General features: G+C 53.9%; 1 protein-coding gene across 7 annotated transcripts in view; it reads right to left on the bottom strand.

Moving 5' to 3' along the window:
- Nucleotides 1-229: 229 nt before the first annotated feature.
- TK2 (thymidine kinase 2) overlaps nucleotides 230-19,284 on the bottom strand; it is an 80,602-nt gene continuing 61,547 nt past the window's right edge. For 4 of the 7 annotated variants that reach the window (XM_057314167.1, XM_057314164.1, XM_026494909.4 and 1 more), the window contains exons 6-10: nucleotides 18,725-18,798; nucleotides 9,509-9,597; nucleotides 8,841-8,920; nucleotides 6,581-6,661; nucleotides 230-5,418 (exon numbers count right to left, since the gene is read on the bottom strand). In XM_057314167.1, the coding sequence (XP_057170150.1) occupies nucleotides 5,320-5,418; nucleotides 6,581-6,661; nucleotides 8,841-8,920; nucleotides 9,509-9,597; nucleotides 18,725-18,798 (423 nt within the window). In that variant the 3' untranslated portion in view covers nucleotides 230-5,319. Of the gene's footprint in view, nucleotides 6,206-6,580; nucleotides 6,662-8,840; nucleotides 8,921-9,508; nucleotides 9,598-18,724; nucleotides 18,799-19,284 lie in introns of all 7 variants that reach the window. The other 3 variants (XR_008960093.1, XM_057314165.1, XM_057314166.1) reach the window with 3 other exon arrangements.

The following is a 19,284-nucleotide window of genomic DNA, read 5'->3' on the forward strand; positions in this document are numbered from 1 at the left end:
CCAAAGCCCAAGTCCCACCCACAAAGCCAAGTGGATCTCAAAAGGTAAAATTCACTTAAAACTTAACCGGCCATTGCCCATTTTTTTTCTGGGCATTTCCTAAGATGAGCCTGGAGCTGCCAACATCTACCCGTCCCAGGCTACAAACAAATCTGCTCTGCCTTTAGGGAAAGGACGAGTGAGAGGTCACCTGAGCCCATTGAGAAAGAGATCTCCAAGAAGACAGACAGACTAGAAAACCATCAGTTTATTGTGTAAGGAATCCAGGGCCTTGCTGGTACAAGGAGTGTCTGTTCCCTTGGCCTGAGAAGCAGTTATGTCTCTCCAGGCCTCTCTCTCGTGCCACAGGATGCAAGGTGCCAATCCAGAGTCCCCATGAGAAGCAGGAACATTTTTAAAAAGAAAAGAAAGGCCCATTGCCTGCCCCAGGCTCTGTTATTCCAGAAAAGCCATGAGGTACTTTTCAGAGGTATGGTCCCGAAGGTCAGCCTCAACCAGGCCTGTGACCTGTACCTACTGAAGAGATTAGTCAAGGCGGCCTGATTAACCAGTGACAGCACGCATCCACGCCACTCTGATGGAAAGTGCCAGTCACTGCAGCTGCTGCCATTACTCAGCCAAGTAACCGCATTATGGCCCCGTTTTCTGGGCCACATCAGATGAATGAACATTTACAGGGATGCTTGCTGCATACCGGGCCCTGGTCCAGATCCCTTCCATGAGCCAAGTCCTGAGTAGTGAGCAATTCTCTCAACTGACAGACAGGATACCCAACACTCAAAAGACGTCCAACAACCAACAAGGTGCCAAGTCTTCTTGGAACTCTGGGATGTCCAATTCTAGAAAGTATCAGTCTAGAGAGGTGGCTGTCAAAGGGTGGTCCCTGGACTACAGCCTCATCGTCACCTGGAACGGTGTTAGAGAACAGATTCTTGGGCACACCCCAGACATGCTCAATTGGAAACTCTGAGGGTGGGCCTCGTGATCCATGTTTAACATGCCCTCCCGGGGATTCAGATGTGCTGACGTTGCAGAACCAGGAGCTAGAGACTCCCAAAGGACACAAGAGCCGGGAGTCAGCAGCAGCTGCAGGTCCCCTAAAACAGTGCTCTTCCCAATGCGCGTTCCGAGGAACAGTAGCACACGTGGAGACTGTTAATGGCTATTCCCAATGAGGGGTTCTACTGTCAATGAGTTTGAGAGTCCCTGCCTTAAATAAAGTTGAAGAGGTGTTTCTATCCCAGGACTGCTTGAGTGTAACTAAACTACTGTACCTTGGGTGTCTCAGAGAAAGTACCCAAGGTGGTGCTTCCCAAATTTCCCGGACTACGGAACCCTCCTTTCTCAGAACACCTATTAGTATCTTCCAGGGCACCTGTGTTCCACGGACCCCAGCCTTGAAGAAGAAAAAGCCAAGAAATGCAGAAATTCAGGAAGACAGCAGTAAATGTGGATACCCACTCTGGACTCCACAAGACTGGCTCTCTCTTGGCTTCTGTTTAATGACAGCCTTTGGCAAGCTCACTATCTTATGTAAACTAGAGGAACACGGAGTTCACTCGGCCTTAGGGGAGCTGCGGGGTTGGGGTTATGAGGGAAAAAAAAGCCCCGTGCCAGTGACCCTGGGGCCCCGGGTGAGTAATCCACTGCCAAAGCCCAGAGGCACCAGGCAGGGTATTATTGTTATTAGATTTTCAACAGGGAGGGCTGACATTTCCAGGAGCTCGTCAATTACTTTAATAACTGTAATTCTTCAGGGTGGTGAGGCCACAGGGATGAATGTTACTCATTCCACAGATGGGAGCATTTGAAGTGAGCACCCCCACCCGGCCCCAGGGCTCTAGGAAAACAAGAGGGCATAGAGTCAATAGCACCCAGGGGTAGACAGGTTCTAGAAACATCTACCTGCTCTCAGAGTTGTAAATGCTTCAATCCTTCCCCAGGTCTGGTGGTGGGAGTCTGTGGGAGGCCCTGGAAGGGTCTCTGACTGAGGTATTCCACAGGCAGGGAGAGGGGTACTTCGCATCTAGGTGAGGGGCTCAGGCGGAAATGAAAGGGGGTAGGAAGAGAAACGGAAAGGTGACATCATTTCTCAGGGTCCACGGTTAGGGAGGGCCTCCTGAGAGCCACGCAGTGGGAGTGCGTCGGACCGGGTGGTCTGTGCCCTCACCCGGCTCCACTCAATGCGGTAGGCAGGTTGAGCCAAGGACATCGTAGCACCAGGCAAGGAGGGAGATGTGATGTGAGGGCAAGAGGGAAGGACAGGTGGGGCCAGAGGGCACCACAGCCGACCTGTGGGTCCTGACTTCCCAGGTCCTGACTTCCTTCGTGCCTTTGCCCCACCTCCAAGGCCTCTGGCAAAATCCTGTTAGGACCTTCTAGCTTATCTCAGTTGTGCCTTGCAAAGGTCATCATCCACATTAGAATTAACATGCAAGCTGATGCCAACAGTAGCCAGATTAGGAGCTCTGGCACCATCTTGGACAGGGAAGTCCCTGCAGGAAGGAAGCCACGCACCAGGAAGTTGAACTGGGAACAGAAAGCCAGAAAAAGCCTGGGACCCTGACAGCCTCAGAGCCACCACACCAGCCCTGAATCACCCACCTCTGCATTTTCATGTGACACAGAAATACACTTCGATCTCATTTTTTTTTAATCACCAGGTACATGAAATATTTCGGAATGATTCTAATCATGTCTCTTGCATATAAAATTAAAAAGCTGACGTGTAAATTAGAATTATTTCACTGAAAATACTGACTAAAAGAAAACCTATGTGCTATTCCAAAAAATTTTGTAACTACCAAGAGTCAAAGCAGCTGCGGCCATTCTGGGGTGTACTCCCCTAATGTCCAACGGAATCCCACCTCGGGGTAAAAATGCGGCGACACCAGCAAATCAAGGATGTCATTGCCCTGGCTTGCTCTGTTGGCAATTCAGAGACGCCAGCCCCTGCCACGCTCCTCCCAGCCATTCCCGAGAGTCCCTGCGGCGTGCCTCCCTCTGCTCTAAACACTAGGCCCCATGCCTACCATGTGCCATCTGACCTTTTTCTGCCCTGACTTCTATAACTGCTCCGCGACCCCTGAGGCCACCAGCCCTGCCTGTCACACGGGGAAAGCAACCCTCGTCCGTGCAAGCTGGGCACCAGCCGATTCGTGGGACACAGCTGGGCTGAGAGATCTCGGCCCCTGCCCTGGCCGCTGCAGATACGTGGCATCCGCTCCGCGATGCCAAAGCAAGAGGATGGTGAGCACTCCGGCACCCACACATCCCACGTTGGGAAAGATGGGGCTTAAAAAATGAAAACACATTATCCTACTGGCAAAAGGATGCTGCTGCCGGGAGCTCAAGTCACTGGCCTAGGCAGCACGCCAAGATTAACACCAGGTTTTAGGTGAAGGATTTACTGGCTACCACAAGGCAACACTTTACTTTTTTTTAAATCACATTTCTCCCAAAACAGATGCTCAAATTGAGCTGTGGGGAAAATACTGGACTGTTCGCTTACAAATTCCCAAAGACTGCCCTGGCTCATCAACACACCTGGTGCACCGGCGCTTGCCTCCCCTGGACTTCTGGTCAACCCCTGACATTTGGGAGACACGTCCCCGCTGAGCTCCTGCCCCTCATCCTGCCCACAGCGTCCAAGAACTGGTCCAGGAGTCACAGTGCTTGCCTCCGTCTGGGACAGGACCACCAGGCCTCCAGTCACCCACGTTGAGTCAGAGAGCTGCACGCACAGGTGCCACACGCACGCAGAAGCCAGGATGAGGCCTTCCAACCTTCGTCGATGTCAACCGCTGCTCAGGAAAGGCCGAGGCCAGTTTCCCCAAAGTCACAACTGACCCTTCCCAATGTTTACGATCAGTCTTCTCAAAGCTCTCTCCACCCACCTCCAAAATATCAGGAGCACCAGTGCTCCAAGAGCCTTTGCTTGCAAGCCCTGATCTTCCTGTCCAGACTGCCCCCAAGAGAATGTTCTTTCTTTCTCTTACTTCCCACTTGACTCAAGAGACAGCTGTGGCTTTGACGCATTGTTGCAGCTGAGTGAAGCTAAGATATTCTCTGAACCAATAAAGATGATTTCATGCTCTATGGTCCAAAGTGTCTCCTTGGATGGAAAAACATTTCAAAAAGACTTAAGGCCACTTGTGTCTCTTCCCTGGGCCCCAAACTCTCAGTAACTGCAAGGGCAAAGCTCTCACACAAGGCCAGTACAGAGTACGGAGGCCTCAGAAGCCAGGACTGGTGGCTCCTTGCCCCAGCTTGGCCCTGGGCAAACCACCCAGGCACCAGAGCCATTTCCCTGACATAGAACTGGCAGCAGCTCAGGCAAGGCTTTCGTCACCAAGGAGACCAAACACAGTCAGGAGCCAACGCATGATTCTCCTAAGGACGTGGAAGTCCAGATGCCGAGGTGGTAAATGCCACAGCAGCCTCACGCTGGGAAACCACTGAACGATGAGCTCAAGCCAAACCCAGCACAATTTTGTGAAAGTCTAAGACCATTGACTGTCCTCGCGAACTGCTCAGATAACAAGAAAACGATGATACTGGCTCCAGGCACTGCTGGCTCTCCCCACACAGATGTGTGATCTCTAGCAAGGGAAGATGGGCTCTCAGGATGAGGCAGAGAGTGCTTTAAAGTCACCAAAAGTCTGAATTGTGCCAACGTCACTATCACCAGCTGTGTGACCCTGGGGGAGTCCCTTAGCCTCTGCGAACTTCAACTTCTTCCCTGGGAGATGAGGCCACTACCTCACCCTCCTGGGTAGTTGGAAGGGTTAGAGACCCTAAGGCCAGCACAACTTCAGGAGGTTCTTCCCTTAATCACAGGGACCCGGCAGTGGGAAACCATGAGAAGAGGTGCTGGGGGAATGAAGGCTGCAAACACCAAAGGGCATGACAAACCCATTGGTCCCATTTGTCATTTACCCTCAAGGGCCAGAGACCCAGGATGAAGACACTGGCAAAGAGGAAAAGACCATCAGGAAAACAAATGTGTGGGCGCCTGGGTAGCGCAGTCGTTAAGCGTCTGCCTTCAGCTCAGGGCGTGATCCCGGCGTTCCGGGATCGAGCCCCACATCAGGCTCCTCCGCTGGGAGCCTGTTTCTTCCTCTTCCACTCCCCCTGCTTGTGTTCCCTCTCTCGCTGGCTGTCTCTCTGTCACATAAATAAATAAAAAATCTTAAAAAAAAAAAAAACAACAACAAATGTGGCCAGATACAAAGCCCTCCAGAGAGTAGCTCTTTCCAAATTGTTCCTAACAGCTAACTCGGCAGCAGCGGGCATTTTTGTGCCATGATCTTTCCCATCCTATGAACCACGCTTCTGATTCTCTGGAGTTAATATTCGGTCCCGGTTTTGTTCAAAGAGTTTTAACATTTTCTGCATGTCGTGGTCAGCCTCAATCACCTGGAAATTAAACACACAAGTCACAGGACTGCATGTGACTTCAACATCATCCTCCCTTCACAGATGAAGAGGGATGAAGCGGGAGAGAGATGAAGGCAGGCAGGAGGAGGCGAGGAGGCAGAGAAGTCCAAGGTCACAGGCAGATAAAAAGGAGGGTTAGAGCAGAACAGCACCGGGGTCTAGGTCAATTCACATTCTGAACTATGTTTCCACTTACGAAACCACTACGGTTGCCCCTGCAGCCAGCCCATGAATGATTTTTTTCCCCATCATTTTATATCATCCAATAATGATGGGGGGGAAACAGATTTTACGTCCTCAAAAATCCAGTACGGTAATATTTCACTTTCCAGCAACCTCATGGCCTGGAGGCACCATGAGTAGAAGTGTCCGAGCAGCCCACACAGATGTCCCCCATAGAAGTTTGTGCGTGGCTCTCCCTCAGATCCCACACTGGGTGCACATCTCCAACCATCTCGGGATCCATCTGCCTGCCTGAAGAAATTCAGCAGCAGCGAATCGGGAAAGGAGAGGCGAGGGAAGCAGGGAAAGGCGAGGCAGGGTGGGAACAGCACGCAGTTAGAAGTGGCAAGTGTCGGCAGGAGAAGCTGCTACACGAAGCCAACAGGGGACTCAAAGACATGAGTGGTCTGGGGCAAACCATCCTACACACCTCAGCACCTCCTAAGGGCGCCACTGTGTAACAGCCCAGGACAGCAACTGGTGCTCCTTCAGATGCCCTGGGTCACCGAGGAGAGGGGCAACGAGGCTCCGTGGCTGCCATCCACTGAAGAAGGGATGGTTGCATCAGAGAGACCACCATCCCAACGGGTTAAAGCCAAAACCCACGTCTAGAGGCTTCGGCCATCTGGAACGCTCCCTCACTGAACTGACAATGCTGGGTAAGTGAGATGCTACTGTGGTCACCGGTGTAATGACACAGGGACAGGTCACCTTCTCTCGGGTCTGTCCGACAGACCCGGAGACTCAGTCCAGAATGGGGACCAGGAGAGAGAAAGGGCCCCTTCTACCCTCCCTGCTTCCTTCTTCTCGAACCTCCAGCTCTGAAGGACCTGGCCCTTCCCCAGACTGCAGAGTGGCTGACCTGCCCTGGGTCACTCCTTCTTCCAGAAAAGTCTCCAGCCCTACCAGGGGGACTTACCAGAACAGGGGCTGTCACAGGGAAAAGGGCCCCTTTGATGAGCCACTCCTCATAGAGGTGGTGAATAGCATTCAGGTATTCCTGCCGGGAAACACACACACACACACATGCACATAGGCCGTCACGAGTGGGGAGGGGAGCAAACCTCTCCACCAAGGATCTCGGGCAGGGGCGTGAACGTTCATGACCACGGGGAGTGGCTTGGACAAAGAGGTCTGCAACCACCAACCTGGCTCAGGTGGACAGCCACAAATGCAGCCCCTCCCTGCACCAGCCAGCCTGGGCATGGAGGCCGTGAGAGGCACCGCTCCAGCTGCTTACCGCCTCCCTCCAGCACCGCCCTGCTCACCTCCCCCTCCCACCCGACTTCTCACACTTGCGGCCACTTCTCCATCAGCAAAGCCACCAGTTCCTTCATGGTGGGGTCCACAGGTGCTCCACTGGCCAAGCGTCCCGCGCTGGGCAGCGTCTGAGCCTCCCAAGAGGACTGTGACCCTCACTGGCCTAGGAGACCTAATCCCGCTGCTTCCACCCCACCAGACAACTTGTGACCTGTGGGCCCTCTAGGCCATGAAGACCAATGTCAGAAAGCCCCACCAGGTGGAACCCAGGGGGAAAGAGGCCCGGACACGCACCAAGCCATCGGTGCCTCTGCACCAGGCAGGACTGGACAGACACCTTCTCATACACAGGCCATGGTGCTCTGGCCACCCACGGCCACCTTCCCAAGCAGCAATTTACTGCCAGTCCAAAAGCTCCCGGGGAAACCGCAATGCCACCTTTTCATCTACCACCGAGTTATCCCTTGGCAACGATAGATTTGTCCTAGAGGCCTTGTCAGAAATGCTAAGATAATGGCCCGGTTAATAATGGCTTGGAGGGACTCCAGACTTGTCATTTCTTCAGAACATCTGGGTCACCACACAGAGCGGCTGTGCCCTACCACGGACTGGCCAGGCCCCGCTCCACTGTGCCCTTCCTCCAATCACTCCTGTCTCCAGATTTCAAAGGAGCTACCTAGAAGGAGGCCTATGCCTTCATGGCTGGTATCAACCTTACTGGTGCCTGGGGAAGACAAGCCTGGGTGAGCCTTGACAGCCGGGTGGGTCTTCCAGGGCCCCCAGCCCAGCCCATCCTGAGCTCAGACCCCCATGACATCCCAGGAAATGCCTGCCCAGCCTCTGTCTGTGTACTCCCAGTGGCATTCACATGGGGCATTCAGTTCAGTATTAACTGAGCAACTCCTAGGTGCCAAGCCCTGGGAAGCATGATGGGAATGCAGAGGGAATAAGACCTGATCTTAAAAGGCTCACAGTTTGATGAGGAATGGGGAATAAACGTATAAACAAACAGTTTCAGTATGCTTGTCCTTAGGGCTGTGATCATAAGCCCAGAGGTTAGGAAAGCACAATGGAGGGAAGGTCAGGGAAGGCTTCCTGGAGAAGGTGACATCTGAGCTGAACTTAGAAGGCAGAAGAAACCATTACACAAAGGCACATTTGTATAACTGCAGGGTAAGTGTGAGCGTGTGTGTAGCCACGACTAGTCTCTGTGGCCAGACCATGAAAGGCAGGGAGTGGAGGGAGATAACGCCAATCAGGCAGGATGTGGGGTGGCATGCTATAGCAGGGACTTTACTCTAGACAGCAACAAGACGCCAAAGGGTTGGTGGCCGGGAAATTGCATGAGTGGTGTTCTGTACTGGAAACATCACCGCAGCAGCAACGTGGAGGCCAGGTTTCAGAGGGAACATGGGGAGTGAAGGAACAGGATAAGGACAGCAGTCCACCAGTTACAACAGTCCTGATATAGGCCCTGTGGCCCTGAGCCAGCACCCAGAAGGGCGAGGCACTGGTCAAGTACCAGAGAGGATGGCCTCCGAGCCCAGCACTGCCCTCAGCGCTGGGGATGTAGTTGCAAGCGGGAGGGAGGGTTCTAACGAGGCTCCAGAGCTGGGCACAACGGCAAGCCATCCTCAGGAGGCGGACAGGACACGCCCTGGGGGTACCTGGCGGGGAGCACAAGGGACGCCGTTGGGCACAGAGGGTGCCAACCACGGCATCCCGGACCCCAGGAACTGAGGCAGCTCTGGACTTCACACAGGCTCTCCAGCCACTGAGGAAGTCCGAGTTCACCCTGCGGTATACTCAGTTCCCATTTCTCTCTCCGCAAGGACAGCACAATGATCTCACGGAGGGAGGGGCCGGGCTGGGATGGAGGTGGTTTCCCGGCCATTAAGCGGGTTCAAGGGGGCTCTTACCAGGGGAATGACTGTCTCCTCTTCCCTGCATCTCAGCCGCAATCTCTGGTAACAGGTCTCAGGAGTGGTCCGGAGATACACTGAGATTTAAAAAAATAATATGTGGCTCTAATTACTCTGTTTGTGGCTTGGAAGTGGAGGGCAGGGAGTGGGACAAGGAAGACATGTGGGCAAGGCGTGGAGAGAAACATCTGCCAGCCGCTCTGAGCAGGAGACACAGACCAAAGCCAGCTCCCAGAGGGACCACTGACCAGCCGTGTGGCCGTCAGGCATCTTGACCCTCATCCCCACTTTCATTTTCTTTCCATGTGACCAGCCCCACAGGGTTGCTGTGAGGCTGACCGAGGTTCCACTTGTGCACGAAGCTTCGCATGGATTCTGGCGCAGCGGGTCTCAGTCAGTGTCCTGGTGCTGTCCCTCCTCCCTCCCTCACACACTGAAAAAACTCATTAAATCACAATGGACCCAGGGGAGAAGAGCTGGAGGAACAAAGACAAGGAGGGACCAGAAGCCCCCAGGTCCCGTCTGCCCTTGGAGAGAAGGCTGAATGAACGTGGGAAAAGAATCACCAGTGGTCAGGGCCGCGGCCGCTGCTCCTGCTAGCTGGCAGGCCCGCCAAGCACATCCTCCCTGGGGCCCTGGGACGGAGGTTGGGAGGGGCCTCTCACCTATCAGATCAACAGACATGTCGATGTTCCTCACAATCCAGTCAAACCATTCCGACAGAATCACATAGTCCACTTCAGGCATCTTCCCACTATAACGAGAGGTGTCAGGGTTTTATGCATCAAAAGGATCTGCGGGTGGCTTCTGTGTAAAGGGCGAGGCCCAGGGCGCCAGGGCAGAGCATGACCCACGATACTGGGCCCACGACACCTCCAACCCTCTGCCACCAGGGGACGGATTCTGGTCTAACACAGCAAGTGTCATGGAAGTGCCCAATGAGAGAGCTCATCTGGGATTTAAAAAAAAATTTTTTTTAAGATTTTTATTTATTTATTTGACAGAGAGAGAGACAGCCGGCGAGAGAGGGAACACAAGCAGGGGGAGTGGGAGAGGAAGAAGCAGGCTCCCAGGGGAGAAGCCCGATGTGGGGCTCGATCCCAGAACGCCGGGACCATGCCCTGAGCCGAAGGCAGACGCTTAACGACTGAGCCACCCAGGCGCCCCTCATCTGGGATTTAAACTCCAAGCAGAGAAAGGGGCTTTGAGGCCTGTCCCTGGCGAGCAGGGACAGTGCTCAGGTTGGAAGGCGGAGCAGCAAACCAATTTCACCTCCAGAAATTTATTTTGTGCAAATAATCATGGATGCCCACTGTAGCACCGCCAAAAATAATGAAAAAAATGAAACCTTAGCACGCCGATATAACAGCAAACCAAGCAGGAACTGAACGAAGGTGTCATAAAATAATATTTAATGACGTGGAAAACGCTCACAATTGAGTGTTTAGTGAGAACAGCAGGACATAAAATTGTGTGCAGTATGACCCAGCTGTATTTTCATGAGAAATCGTTCACACATTTTGAAAAGAGACTGGAAAGAAAGACAACAAAATGCATCCAGTGCTTTTCTCTGAGCTGTGGGACTATAGGAGACTTGAATGTTTTCTTTCTACCTTCCTGTATTTTCCAAAATCAGCAACATAGTACTTGTACTTCCCAGATCAGGGGTTGGGAGGAGGGGAAGTAACTGCATATTTAAAATGTTAACTGAAAAAGGAAGGAAGGAAGAAATCAAGACAAGAGACTAAGAGTGCAAGGGGCCTGGCGTCTCTCCCCGGCTCCTGCGCATTCCCACCCTCCCCAAAAGGAAACCCACAGGGAAGAGCCAGAGGACGGGCAGTGGGAGGACACACACCTGTCAAAGGCTGGGCAGGAGGGGAATTCTCCCATTTAATGCCCCACCCACCTTGGATACCATCGGGGATCCACCCAGAACAGGGTTTGGCAGGACTGGCTGCTGGACTGGGCCGTGCCTGCGTCCAGGTGCACAGGGCGGTTCCCGCTGCCGATGAATGGCAGGGAGGGGAGAGGAGCCCACTAGAAGGGTGGTCTGGAGCTGGCCCCCTCCTAGGAGCTAAGAATGGACTTCCACCTGGCAGGGAGAAGCGGTGTAGGGACGGGCATGGAGGGAGGAGAGAAGCTTAGACAGTTGGAGGGGGCATCTCTGGGAGACCAAGGCCACAAGCAGCCCTGCCTGGGGCCCATATGACAGGGCATGGCACAGACTGAAGAGGGACACCCGCCCCTAGTCCTTGAGACCGCCATGGTGCCCACAAGGGAGACCGGCTGTGCTCGGGCTGCGCAGCAGGAAGATGTACGGTGCCCGAGAGAGAACAGCAGGGGCAGAGGGGCAGCTGTTGCCACCTGAGAGGTCTTCAGGCATCAGACCTCAGCCAGGAGACCAGCGCAGATGAACATGTGAGGGCTCCCTGAAAGACTGGGGGAGGGCAGTGGGAGGAAAGCGCACAACACTGCAGAGGGGACCGGAGCCAGTGAAATCCAGGAACTAAAGGTAAGGACTTTAGGACCACGAGCTGGTATGGCATGAGGACAGGGGGCTGCCCAGCCCCTAGTTCTTTCCTCCTATCTCCTTAAGAGTAGCCCATTCTTTATTCAGGGTCGCTCCACCGGCCTGAATGCTCCAGGGAAACCTGACCCCACCGCAAGCTTCAGGGGAGGCCCAGTTGGCCTAAGGGAAATACTCTCTTCTCACCAAGCTGAGCCGATCAGGACAAGGCAACCCCTGGCCATAGGTGCCCAGCCTGGACCAGTGAGACATGAGGGAGGTTTGCAGTGGTTGATGGAAACCATGCTTCCTCATACTTAGAGGAAAGTCACTAGCAAAACACCTACCCCCTGGCCAGCAGGTGAGAAGCCTGGTTCTGCCACAGCCATTTTGTCACCATGAGGGAATCATATTGAGGACACAAACAAGACACAGAGTAGGAAAACAAGGCCAGAGCCACTGAATGAAGCCAACCCTGAGCCTGCCATTAAGATAGCAGTAACAACCTCACTGTTCCTACTCTGAGTTGGGTTTCTAAAGTTAGTTGCAGCTGGGAGTATCTGATTTCAGAAACCAAACCACTCTCTCTTTACATGCTTTCCTTCTCTGGGAAACAAAGTTTTGTTCTTCAGAACAGAAGTGACTCGGAGGGAATGAGGATTTCCAAAATGGAAGGTGCTCATCAGCCCCTCCCCTTCTCCACTAACACACACACACACACACACACACACACACACACACACAGAGAGAGAGAGAACAGACTAGCAACACAGGGTCGTGGGCCAGTCGGCAGCGCGCAGAGGGAGAGTGGCCCAGGGCGGCGGTCTCGCAAGTCACGGACGCTGGACAGTCAGGCATCAGACTCTGCCCTGGAGAACTTCACACATGTCCGCAAGGCTCAAGGCAGATGATGCCAGATCCCAGAGCTGGGAGGATCCCCGATGCTGCCCCTGCTGAGCCACAGTGCAGAACACTTGAGAGCATAGCCTTAACTCAAAACCCAAACCAACCCCACCAGAAAAGAGTGTCACATGTACACAGAAGGGCATGGAAACATGGGGAGGGGACTCACAAGTGCGGGGGTCTCTGCGGCCTGAGCGCCGAGGCTCCCCTGGCAATCAGCTCCAGGTTCTCTCAGGACACGTCCTGGGTGGCTCAGGGGTTTCCCCAGCCCAGCCCAAAGTGGAGGCTTCTCCCACGGGGCTGAGAACAGACAGAGGCAGCGGGACACCCCTTTCTAAGGCTCTCCCGGAGAGGGTCTCTACAGGGGCAGCGCTCTGGGGCAGCCTCCCTGAGGGCAAGGTCTGCAGACAGAGCTCCAGGAAACCCTTCTGAGGCTGCTGGGAGCACTATGGGTGGCGGGAGAATCCAGGACAGCCCGTCACTGGCTAAGCTGAATGAGGAACCCGAGGCCTGGTGTCCAGGACCCAGGGATGTCAGGCAGCAGGCGCTGTTTAATCCATATCTGCAGTTTTCCTCCCAGAAGCTCTGCCCGGCTCCGCCTGTGTTGGACTTAAGAACAGGGTGCCCAGCACCACGACCAAGCCACTGCCGGGGCCAGCGCCTCTCTACAGAAAATCCAACCACATGACTCTCACCAACAGCAGACTGGGTGCCCTGAGGGGGTTTCACGGTGCCTTCCCCTTCCCCAGGGTGGCAAACCCGAGGTCCTGGGTCCACACAAATCCTGCTGGCTGTTTGGCTGGGAACAGTTTGCTGCCACCTTCCCCCTGAGGCCCACCGAGTCCCCAGTTTGCACAGCACAGGTCAGAACAGAAACCTCACACTCCAATGCCAGCCCCCTGTTTACATTATTATTATTATTATTATTATTATTATTTTGCTTTTTGCAAGGTCACTTTAGTCCCAATTTACAGATGAGGAAAACTGAGGCCCAGAGCAGTGAAGCCCAACTCAGTCTGAGCAGGATTTTCAGCCTGGCTCTCCATGGCCCCCAAACCCACATGATTTCCATGACATCACTCGCCCTATCTGGTCTGTCTGAGGATGGGGCCTTTGTGGACACTCCAGTGCCTCTTTGGCCTCAGCTGGAGGAAAGGCACAGCTCTCAAGGTCATGACCCAAGCCCAAGTCCCCAGTCTAGACCAGAGCAGGGGAGGAATCCAAGCTCCAAGGCCAGCTAGGGAGACAGGAGGACCTGCCTATTGTTCCAAACGCAGGGTCTTAATCAACGTCCACCAGCCCCAGGTGAGTCAGCTGTCATTTCCCAGCTGGGTCCCACTCAATCCCCCTACTTCTGTTCTCAGAAAAAGGCAACCAGCAATCTTGTAAAACCTTTGCATTCAATTATTCAGCCCCCGGGGCTTGGGCCCATAATTGCCTGTGAGGCTTTCTCACCACCTTCAGCTTTTCCTTTCAGCCGGGTGCCCACGCCTCACAACGCCTCACAAGTTGCCGGTCGTTAAGGAGGTGATGTAACTGGAATCTTCCTCTTCAGCAATTACCACGCTGCTCTCACACCCCTGGCCAGCATAATTGCACTTAGGTTCTGTCCGCCCCAAACCTGCTGCAGTGGGGGGTCCAGAAGACACAGGTCTCTCCCTAGGGGGCCCACAAGGCAAGGATGCCTTCCAGAAATTTTGCTTCAGGGGATGCAGAATGCCAGTATGTGGCCTGCCGTAACCTTCCACCAGGGCCCCCCCAGATCCCAAGCCAAGGTTGGAATGTTTCTCGACGGCTTTTGAGAAAGAGAAAAGGACCAACGGAAGGGCAGCAGCAACTTGCCCCCTGCCCTGGGAAAGGACTGTCCCCATCACGGCACAGTAGGAAGCTTTCTCCTTGAGCACCTGAGGGTGGGGGGAGGCAGGAGGTCAGGCAGGAGCTGTCACTCCACACAAGCCATCCTGGGGTTCCCAGCGCCCAGCTGACCTCCCCACAGGCGGGAACCAAAACATTCTCTTTTAGGTGCGGGCCAAGGATGCAGCTAAACTCAGTTCTAGCATACATTTAGTTTAGTCTCAAAATGACAGTCATCTGTATTTGGGGGGAGCAGAAACCTCTCAAAACATCTACTTTCTCAGTAACACTACATGGTGGCTGACCCACTGCATCGAGGAAAGCTGGCGTTGTAAGGAGACTGACCTCGACGAAAGCCCACATTTCACACTATCCTGCACCCATCACTTCATTAGCTCTGGCTACAAAGACGCTACTGTGCCTCCACACAGAAAACCTTTGGCCTATGGCTGCTCCTCTCCTGGCCCAGGAGTAAACCTGGAGATCCTTCAAACAAAGAAAACACAAGAAAACCCCCAACAACTAAAACCTGAAGCAACAAATGAGAAATGAACAAACAGCAGGCAGCACAGGAAACAGGAAGCCCCGCATTGCAGAACTTTCACCAAGATGGGCCACCTGCCCTCAAGAAAGCCTGCAGGACCGGGCTCTTGCTCTCCTGACCCCAAGGAAACCACAGGAACAAAACTCTCAGGAAAATTGCCTGGCATTAGGGCGGAGAGCTCCTTGCGACTGGTTCTTCTGAGGCCTTATTCCTCCAAGTGTGCTCTCCAACCCGTAGGACGGTGGCCGCCCAGGGTTCTTTAGCTAGAAATGCAGGTTCTCAGGCCCCACCCTGGACTCCACAAAGCAGCATGTGTGTGTTAACAAGACGTATGGTGATCTGTGGGAGCAGCCCACCATCAGGCCTGGGTGGAAAGAGACAGAGGCCTGACTCCCCCAAGTCGGCGTCCTGGGGGCTCCACCCAGTCTGAAGCTTCTGGCCTTAAAGAAACCCAGAGGTCGGGGCACCTGGGTGGCACAGCGGTTAAAGCGTCTGCCTTCGGCTCAGGGCGTGATCCCGGTGTTACGGGATCGAGCCCCACGTCAGGCTCCTCCACTATGAGCCTGCTTCTTCCTCTCCCACTCCCCCTGCTTGTGTTCCCTCTCTCGCTGGCTGTCTCTATCTCTGTCAAATAAATAAATAAAATCTTTAAAAAAAAAAAAAAAAAAAAAAAAAGAAACCCAGAGGTCTGTCACCACTCCCTCATTCCTGCTGCCCCACACAGCAGGCCACGGGGCAGCTCCCCCCGTCCAGCCGCCTGCCCCATGAGGAAGGGCACCAGCCTGCTGATCCCATCTCAGTCCCTGCTCTGCCGAAAGGGTCAACAGTACCTACACCTCAGGGCTGCCTTGAGGGCTCAAAGGGGAGAAGTGTGAAGAACCGGACAATAAATGTGGCACCTGGCCCGCCCCTGGACCACTTGAGCAAATGCCCTTGTTTCCAGGGAACACAGATAACCTGGTACAGGTCACAACTGAATTCCCTGTGCTGGGAAGGTTCTTCTCAGAGCCCCTCCCAAATCTGGGAACTCTGGGACCCGTGGGCGAGGAACGGGGTACTCCAAGCCACACTGTAAGCATGGTATTTGTTACACATACAAACAGAAGAACACATTACAGAACAGAATGCAAAGTCCACGTGAATTTCTAAGACAAAAGAGGAGACTTAGAAAGCAACTTCGGATTTGCTAGCAGGCTTCTTCCGGCTACAGGGGCTCGGAGGGCAGCAGAGAAGCAACCACCTGTGTGAGCCATCCTCGGCCTCTGGAGGACTTCAGTGAACGGGTTAGAGGAGTACTGCCTTCTCCCATCTCCCTGAAACCGAAAGAGGCAGATGGCCTGGCCCCCAGGCTGCCACAGTGTTCCCAGCAGCCTCTGGAGTGCCCAAGGTCATGCACCAACCAACAGCATCTGGGCTGCACCAAGTGATACCAGCGACCAATCTTCAGGCTCCGATAAGGTCCTCAGGGGAATCCATGCTCTCCCAAGGCCGTATGAACTTGAACCAATTAGATCCCAAGGAAAGGAACAGGGACACAGTAAATTTCTCCTATGGTTCACTGTCCTACAGAAATCCTAACCACGGATGCTAGGCATTCTGGGAGGGCCAGGGTGAGGCATAAACATGAAGTTAACAGGGCAGAAAAGGAGCTCAAAAAAATTAAAAGCTATAGTCTTTTCCTACACTACCCACAAGACAGCCCAGGGCAAGGGCCATGTTTTCTGGACCTATGACCTCACCACAGCCACAGAGATTAGGAAATCAGAATCAGCCATCAGAAGTGCTAGAATGAAGGGCGACGGGCATGAGTACCCAAAGCCCATGGACATCGGCTAAAACTGCCTCCTAGGAAAACAGACTAATGGCTCCTAGGGAAATCCGCCAGGTGTTGGGCAGTCTACAGGTGGGGGCCGCGGGTGGCTAACTGACCAATTTCGTGAAAAGCAGGGTTGGCAAGGACCTGCATAAGGGGCACAAAACCTAAACTAGGCAATTGTTCCATAGGGTCTCCGGAGATAGACAACAGGAATTAGAGATGTGAAGGGCTTGGGGAGGTTCAGGAACTTGGCTGTGCTCACAAAGACAGCAAATTCCAGAGCCAGGAGGGGACCCAGGTTCCCCCAACTCCAACCCTGGGCCTCTGGTCATTCCATTCCAGGTTACTGTCTTCAAAAGGAGCCACTGGCTGCCACACAGAACCGGCCACGCTGATGGCAATTACAAGACAGACAGCCTCGCTAGGCGAAGGGCACAGGAAGTCCCACCCCGCTGCCCAGGGTCCACTTCTCAGGCTATGTTTTCATTAGAGCAATAAACAAACACCAGTGGAGTTCCTTCGTTCTTTCTCTTCCGTCCTCTGCCTGTCCCTCCCTCAGGCGGAGGCATGGATAAGCAGGGAGCAAGGAGAGTGAAGGGTTGGGTAAACCTGCACTGGACACCTCGGCCCCACTGAAATCCCAGACAGCGCAGGGAGGACGGGGCTCTAGCATCAGGCCCACTCCTGCTGGAAGGCTGGAGGACAAAGCTACAGTCAGGACTCGCCCTGGCTGCTGTCCTGACCCCATGGCATTAGCCTAATGCTCTGAATGGATGGGAGCAGAGGCTCTCGTTTTGGGGCCACACAGGCCAATGAGCATGACCCACAGCAGCTCAGGACCAACGGGAGAAGCCTTTTTAGTGGCCCCCTCGAAGTAGCTGGGGCCAGAGCCTGGAGAATATGTTCAGCTGGAGACCCAAGAGCAGCCCCAAGTTGCATCGCCCAGCAATAGCTAACGACATGGCCCAGGGGCCAGCCCTGGGCTGGGTCCGAGCTAGGCAAGTACACCCGATGTGGCCGGTCCTCCTGTCCTCAAGGAGCTTATGGGGCTGTGGGGATGACACACAACAGACAATTGAACAAATAAACAGACTAAGTTGAACCACGTGTAACTGCCATTTTTGTAGGTCAAAACTGGTCAAATATTAATAATTCCACATGGTTGAACCTACTTAAAAGTTGTCTTAAATACTATAAAGAAAGGCAACAGGAAGACGTAATTAAAAATGGGAAAGTGGTCTCATCTAGACGGGGTGGCTGGGGAGGGCTGGGAGAGGCGACACTGAGGACAGCTGCAGATGAGAGGGAGCGGGGAGCCAGCATGTAGAGAGTGGCAGGCGGATGTCAGGACAAACCTGACGTCAGGACCTCTGGGTGAGGGAGCTCAAGGCGGGAAGCAGCAGTAATGTGGGGGCTGGCAAGGAGAGGGTGACCAGGAGCACAGCTACTGAGGAGGGAGGGGCATGGAAGGGGTTCATGCTTCAGATTGCAGCCTGTAGCCCATCTCCCCAAGACCCCTAAAATCAGCAGTCCACTGAGCACAGAAATCGGGAGGGTCCCAAGCCTCTGAGGCCTCAGCACGGTGGGCCACCAGAAGTCCCCTATGTCTATATGACAGAGTCCACTCCCATGAAGGCAGAAGACAGCTGAGAGCGAAACTGTAACAAATACTGAGCAAAATGTTCTAGACGGAGTGCTCTGTGGCTCTGGGTCTTCACCCAGCCCCACATCCTCCCCCTTTGCCATGTGACCCACATGGGCCCTCCCAACCTCTCAGCCTGGGGTCAGCTTGTGGGGCCTGCTTTGGCCAATGGGACGTCAGCAAACGTGAAGCTGAGGCCTCCACGCACTCGTGCATTCCTACTGGGGCCCCTGCTCTCCGCTGTCACCATGAGACGTGCCCAGGCTAGCTTGCTGGTCCCGTAGGAGGATGACAGGCAGGAAGAGAGAGATGAGACACCCCAGTCACCCCTGTTGGAGCCATTCTAGACCAGCCAACCCCCAGACATACCGTGGAGCCCAGCCATCTGGGTCAGCAGAGCCCCCTGGCTGACCACCCTTGATGCCTGAGCAATCACAGCGGGAAAACTGTCTGCCACTGAGGGTCTGTGGTCAGCTGTTACAGAGCACGACCATGGCAGGAGCTAACAGATACAACTGGTAGGTACTCAAGAGCTGTCACATGAATAAACACGTTCCAATTTCATTTCTACAAAATCAGTGGTTTCACAAATTATCAATTGTGCAAACTACGGTACCTTCTGTATAGGTTTTCTACAAAAATATATCTTGCGCTGTGAATCGACCGCTCCATCAACCGTACAGGTGATGTCTAAAAGAAAACAAAGTGATTCAAGGACTCAGGTCAGGAAGGCGTGAAGGATGCCTGTTGGTCCCCCCACCTGCGATCTACACCAAACACAAGAACAGAGAAGCTGTGGGAGATGGAGGCAGCCACCAGAGCAATAGTGTGAGTCCGACACGGGGCTCAGCTGCGCTCCGCCATCGGTCTGGGACCCTCCCCACACCCCGAAGCTCAGTGGCCAGTGCAGTAACACAGGGACTGACGGCTTGTCAGCAGCGGCCTCTTTCACTGCAGAGGTGAGGCTCAACTGGATTATTGACTTGGGGAAGTGCTAAAAAAAACTGCCAAGTGCTGTCCAGCAGAGTGCTGTCAAGTGGAAAGTGTGGTAATTATGGAGCTAAATAATGTGTGCTTGCTTAAGCAGAGGGATCTGAACGCCAAAGGCAGAGATGCGAGAGGCCTGGGGTATGGCTGACATTTGGGGACTCTGCCCTCAGTGACTGACGGCCTGGC

Source organism: Ursus arctos, unplaced genomic scaffold, assembly GCF_023065955.2.
Source record: "Ursus arctos isolate Adak ecotype North America unplaced genomic scaffold, UrsArc2.0 scaffold_19, whole genome shotgun sequence".
NCBI classification, from domain to species: Eukaryota; Metazoa; Chordata; class Mammalia; order Carnivora; family Ursidae; genus Ursus; species Ursus arctos.